Raw genomic sequence first — 6,794 nt, 5'->3', positions numbered from 1 at the left:
CAACTGGGGGCTTACAGTTTTTGCTGTGATATTTGTGGACTGTCATTTAATTCACAGGGGACAGGACAGTATGTACAGGGCTGTTACCATCAGACAATACAGGCTCTATTACTCCATCTAGTGGTGACTTTGAGGGAAAACAGATGACTATCTTCTGTAAAACAGTTGATTTTTGTAGAAAATAAACAATTCCTAACCCATCACAAGAAGTAATGTCACATTTTCTCAGGAGGGTCAGTTGTCTAAACCCTGAGGCAGGGCCAGGTCTTCTCATTATTATTTGCCACCAAAACACATTTGAGTGGAGTCATTTTCCAGGGAGAGTATCTGCCCCTGACAACAAAACATTGTTATTTGGTCAGCGTGACAAATTAGTAGTTGTAGGTTGCCAAAATATAGCAGTTCATAGGAAACAATATTGCTTTTGAATGCCCCCCTGAGGTGTTGGTGTATGGCATCCAAAATAGATACACGTGGTGCTTATTGTATCGTTCTGCCCAATTACTCTAAGAAATACAATAAATGTTAACACATGAATGTTTTGTTGAGGTATGTGGAGCTACACACCTCCACAGCACTGCAGGTCATGTTGCCTCTCTGCACATCAGTTATTTGATCCAAACAGCAAACAAAGACAGTCTCTGGGCAACCATCGCTCACTGCATCATTATGCCTAACAGCAGATCTATGACCTGCTCTGTCAACCACACACACATAGACACACACACAGTGAGTTTCTCCCCTGGCAATAATGACTGCAGTTTTGGACCCCTCCAGGCCGTACTCTGCAGAGCTACAAGTCATCAGGCGGCTGAACTCCAGTCTGTACGGGACCGGTGGTAGAGATGGATTAGGACCTGGGCGTGCAGACTCTCCTTTTGCTAGATTTCATCCCCCGGATGAGAGCCTCAGCCTGGCTCCTTTACGACATGACGTCAACCTGATGGATCCCTGCTGCGGTCAGCTAAGTGCTGGAGCTGAGGTGGTTCTTGGGGTCAAAGGTAGACAGAAATTCATAGATTTCCATCACGTGCCCTCGGCTCTGTGGGTCCCTCCAGGATTGAAAGAGAAGCCACAAATATCCTCAAATCCCTCTATCTGTGTAGACCTGAGCGAAGACAAGGCCTGGAACTCAAGGAGGATCCCTGATGAAGCCTTGAGAGCGAGGCTGAGTGGTAAAATAACAGGAAATTATTTCAATCTTTGTTCCAAATAACAGCCTCTAGTATATATACTTATCTATTGTCCATCAGAATTCATATCAGATGCTGTGCAGGTCAGAGTTATGAGGTAGGACAGTGTATCTTTTCTAGAGAAATCAAGGCTGGCACTGCCCCATGGCTCCAAACATTAAGGGGCACAAAATACACTAGAGCTGATGTGATTAAATGATTAGTTGATTAAGAGAAAATGAACTGGCAATTATTGAATGATTTGATCATTTTTCTTAGATGTAATGATTTCCAGTTTTCCTTTGTATTATATAAAAGTAAATTGATTTTTTTTTTACACTGGACTGTTGTTTTTGACAAATTGGTTCAAAGAGTTGAACCAAAGAATTCATCAATGAATCAAGAAACTAACTGGAATTAAAATGGAGTATAACATTCATAAGTATCTTTTTTTGTTACCTTAGAATGAGCCTTTTATATCTAAGGACTCCATTGAGTCTGCCATGTTTCTACAGTAGCCCAGAACAGAGAAACTACATACTTGAGACTTGAGCTAGTTGATAGCTAGCACAGCAGTAAGCTAGTAAATGATGCAGTGCTGCTGTCCATGTGACTCAGGACCTCACACTGTTGCCTAATTGTCTAGCTTTGATAGAAAAAGCTATTGCAAAGAGAGAATATTTACTCTTTCATATATTTTGCATATATTTCTGTCTTATCAAATTATTGCAAACAAACTGCGACACAACGAACCTGGGGCAAGTGTTAATCAACAGGAGTGTTAAGTTGGCATCTGCGTCTGTAGGCAAACACTGAATTATTAAGGCTCTATTTGTAGTCTGCTGTGTCCTCTGTACCTGATGGGCGCTCAGAGGCAAAAGGATTCGTAAACAATTCACAGAGAGTGGGAGAATAGGAGCCTAATAGGGGGCCATTGCTGAGTTTTGCCCCAGGGCCTGTGGTGATCAGGCCTTGAGAGCAGTTACTACTCTGCATAGTTACAGTTCACAAGTTGCCTGCTTCCTGGAGGCTTTATTGTTATCATGTCATCCTAAGGTTCAACCACTCCTGTTACAGTTCAACCACACTCACCGAGGACATCAACTAAAGCAACTCTGCACAGCAGCTTCCCTGATAAACACACTGGACCTCAGGTGGGTGACTTTTAAATTGGCTTTCCTGCTGAAGTGCTCTGCAATGCAACACCTAATAGTATTCATATCAGTATTCATATTTCATACAGTATATTTACACCAAAGACATGAACCCCAAGGGTTTTCCTTAATTTGTCCTGTTTTACTCTCTGAGCACATAAACCCTCATTGATTTAAATGTTCAATTTACTATTTACTACTGCACTGAAACATTTGGTTGATCTAATGCTGCCTTGTTTTCTAGACAAATGAGTTATCATTACATTTGATCACATTACTGGTGGATCACTTCACTATCATAACACAAACACGTATTAGATATGAAAGAGTAATGCATTACTTAACTCTGTTCTCTGGGTCTCACCACACATGTTAAAGCAGGTGTTCACCGCGAGGATATAATCATGCTTTATTATTATTACTATTATAATGTTTGTGAGTCTGTTAATTGAAGTAATCGTCATAAACATGACATACATTATCATAGAGAAGCTTTACAATATTGTAGGGAAGAGCTCTAAGTGTTGTTGGTGAATGGAGGCTTAATTGGTGCCCATTTACACGGTTTGAGATGGAGAGTGGTGAACACAGTGCGGCTTGTTGGGGTGCATAAACATTGTTTGATGGGCTCATTCAGATTCACTTAATGGAGTACATATATGGAGTTTTGGCTTTACTTTTATTTTGCACCAGTCATTTAGACAACATCCTGACATTTTGTGCTTTTAGGCACACTAACAGCATCTCTCCAGGGACAGGGAAGTATCTCAACAAATATTCGATGGATTGTTATAAAATCTGCTGCAGATGTTCAGGCTTCTCTGGGGATTGGTCTGAATACCATTGGTGAACTCTTCTTTTCATCGAGCACCAGTAGTAATAATAATATGTTTGTTTGCACTTGGTTGATGCAAACAAAACTACATTCCCATCAGCCTCAGCTGTACTCGGTGCTTAGTTCAAATGTGCAAACGCTAACAACCTGCTTAACTAAAATGGTGAAGCATTGTTGCATGTTAAAGTATTAAGACATAAAGAAAGAGAGTTTTCACAGTTGCTTCCTGTTTTAAATGGACACAGTATAAACCAAATGAATTTATAATAATAATAAAAGTATGAATGTCTTTGTTTAAAGGTCATCTTCCCTTCTGACCTGAGACTGTGGACGGACAACTCACAGGCCATTAAACGCATCAGATACACTTCTGCAACACAGAGGTCAGAACACGGGGACATTTGATTGTTTCATTTCAATAATAATAAAACCAAACAAAGCTCACCTCCCACATAATTCATTATGCACAATCCACACACACACTATCATTTTGCTTTGAGGGTTATTGAGAGTGAATAGGTTTGATTTTGTGCTTCAGTGATGTCACCAGGGAACACTGTGTCCTCTTGTTGTGTTAATTGCTGCTCAATGAAATGATGTAGATGAACTGTTGCCTCGTTTAAAGCCTCGGGGAAGAATTAGCCCCCCAGTTAATAAGCTGTCGAGTGTACTTCGAGCAACGAAAGAGGCTGTTTAAGAATTCAAATTAAAGCAAATAACTTTTGGAATCAAGGGAATCAGTTACACTTCAGGCACTTTGGTTCAGACGTTTAATGGCTGCAATTTGTCGTCCGTGTGCAGGAGTTATGAGGAAGTTGGATGGCATACAAAGTTACCACGGCGGTTGAAGGCACCAGAAACAACCCTGGAGGAAAAGGCAGACCTAGTTAGTGAGCGTCCCTCGTCAAAGCGCTACTACAGTCAACCTCAGCTGTGGCAGGTGAGCCTTGGAGAGCAACCAGTAACAACAACGTTACGGCCAACACTGGAGTTCAGTATTTGTCTCTCCAGCTGTAGCTGCCAGAGGTCGACACTCATTCACACAACTGACTGAAAGAAATACAACTGCTGTGATAAAGTAATTAATCATTGTTGGCTTTCAAGGGAGTCATTTGCTGTAAAGACAAATCAATCTAATTGGGTTACCTGAACATAATTAATGTAAAAATAGAAGAAAATCTTTTTGAAAATGAAAACCACTTTTCCTACCAACCCATGCACAGAAGTGTGATTTATATTTAGTTTGTTGGAACGCAATATAAAAGACTGAAGAAGGCAGATAAAGGACATTCTTGTAATGTATTGAGCGAGTCTGTTTATCCAAAGACTGATATCGCTTATCAGGAGTGAAGTGGGAATAAAAATGAAGTCTTGAAACCAGAGCTAAAAAACAGAGCCAATAACACCATACTGCGAACCAAACCCTGATTATTTCAGTTTCTTTTTTTTTAATCTTGTGTAGATCAAAGGTGCCTGATAAATTCTGCTAGCAGATCTGTTGTTTCTGTCCTTTCCAAGTCTGTCGGAGCTGAGTGGAACAGACGGCAGCTTCGGTCGAGGAATGATGCCAAGAAACCCATCTCATTGTAAGTTTTCAACAAACACTGACTGCTGTCTTAAAAAACAGTTACATTAATGATCACCAATCTAGAATTCAACATCTTCCTCCTCCTTCCAGCTGCAGTGGATGTCCGAGGTCAGGTCAAATCCCTCTGTACACGTAAGTACTTACAGTCTTACTTACTCTAGTGTTTACATTTGCTACAAAAGCTTGATTTGGCACAGACGGCTGAGAGGCTTTTTGAATTTGCTTTCATGCTTTATTTAGTAAAAATAGATGTTATTTTGTATGAACGATGTGCAAAAATGTTTTGCACACAGAGAATAAACACTGTATAATGGTTCAACCTCAATGACAACTGAAAGGGCAGAAAGAGACAAAGAGCCCTCTGAGCAACAGTTAAATTAAAAAAATCATGAGTCACTGGTACAATAAATTGTAAGCTGGTAGCATCAAAGCCTGTACAAGTGTCAAGTGCACTGTAATGCCTGTAATAGACTGTTATTACCAGGAGTTTTGCTTCAGAAAAACACTACTTAAAAATAGAGATGGTTATTCTGGGGGTTAGCACGGAACATCATCATAATATGGACTGACAAATCAGTTTGAACCTGTTCAGTGTAACCACTGCAGTAGATGACAGTAGACACTGTTGTGCTTCAAAATTGATCTCGAGTCACATTTTTTGGACTGGAAAACAAATTCACAATTGAAGAGTATTTGGGGTGAAATTATGAAAAAACTCTCTCCTGTCATGCAACATTGACTGAATGTGTAAGTTTCAATCATTTAATTCCTACATATATATATTTTTTGTTTAAGTCTGTGGGCCTCCCCTCATCATCACTTAGTTTACTTGCTTAGTTTCCCTCAATTCCTGAAAGCCTGTGGGCTCAAAATTGTTATTTTATCACTCAGACACTCAACATTTGAGCCAAGACAGCCTAATTGCTGTTTGATATAACTTCAGGCAACAGAAAATACATAAAAAAGCCTGTCCTGAGGCATTTATTAGTTTCTGACTCTGGGAAAGTGGAAAAGACGGTAAAATTCCCCTAAACTACTCTCATCTCTAAAGTATGATTAAATCATTCTCTGTGATCTCTTTTTGATAACTAATGTCATATTTTCACTTTAATTCACTGAGCCTCCCCCGACACTGCTTGAAAGGCCCCCTGGGGAGGCCTGCCTCCCACTGTACTTCTGGTGTATACAGTATGTTAGCAGGAGTTCATGCATGTCATGTATTTGCAGCGGTACAATCGGCTCTGAGAACATGCACAACATCGACAACATGAATGAGGACTTTCACCCACTGACCTTGAAGAGGAGTGTTGTGCCCCCTTACACGCCTACGGCACAGTGAGACACGGCATTATCACACACACACACACACACACACACACACACACACACACACATTTTCTGCAACTCTCCAGAGCTCTATTTACTCTCAGCATCAAATTTATTGTGCACTTGAAATATTTCTTATTACACTCTGGAGATTGTGGAACAGCTGTTACCTTTGAAACTCCTCTCACACAGTGATGTTTAACATCCTGAAAGAGATTCTGATAAATAATGTGTAAACCTCTGATTTGTGCCAGTCGAACCACCATTCCTGGATATACAGGCAAGGCTGTCTATAACTCTGCTGCTGAGGCTGCAGTCTGCAGCCCTGCACACTCCTCCGGGTGAGTCTTCACAGTAACTTTTATGAGAGCATTTAAGGATCGAAATAAAATAAAATATCATTACCAGTTGTTTGTCACTGAGTTGGCCTGAAAGCACAATTCAGAGATATAGTATAGCTTTTAGCGTGTAAAATTATTTATTTAATCTGTCATTATTTGTTTCTTGTATCCACTGTTGCACAAGCAGGTTTTTTTAAATCTCAGCATTACTCATATCCTCAGTACACTGATTTTTATTTATTAATACTTTATTTGTAGGTTTTTTTTAGTAACTATATTACAGTCATGTACAAGCAAAAGTCATCGAGGTAAAGAGCGAACAAGAGAGAAAATATGAACAAATGAAACAATAGGAATGGGAATAAACATGAATTTACA

At 39.9% G+C, this 6,794-nt stretch overlaps 1 protein-coding gene across 1 annotated transcript; it reads left to right on the top strand.

Annotated features, from left to right (window-relative positions):
- The first annotated feature begins 751 nt into the window (after positions 1-751).
- On the top strand, positions 752-6,483 carry spmip7 (sperm microtubule inner protein 7). The gene is made up of 8 exons (XM_027276012.1): positions 752-1,175; positions 2,250-2,326; positions 3,462-3,544; positions 3,963-4,101; positions 4,680-4,747; positions 4,840-4,881; positions 5,977-6,084; positions 6,330-6,483. Exons 1-8 carry the CDS (start codon positions 752-754, stop codon positions 6,418-6,420), a joined length of 1,032 nt encoding a protein of 343 aa, XP_027131813.1. The 3' UTR covers positions 6,421-6,483.
- The last annotated feature ends 311 nt before the right edge of the window (positions 6,484-6,794 follow it).

This window comes from Larimichthys crocea, unplaced genomic scaffold, assembly GCF_000972845.2.
Source record: "Larimichthys crocea isolate SSNF unplaced genomic scaffold, L_crocea_2.0 scaffold271, whole genome shotgun sequence".
NCBI lineage: Eukaryota > Metazoa > Chordata > Actinopteri > Sciaenidae > Larimichthys > Larimichthys crocea.
The sequence above is the reverse complement of the archived record's forward strand: the minus strand, read 5'-3'. Positions and strand labels throughout refer to the sequence as shown.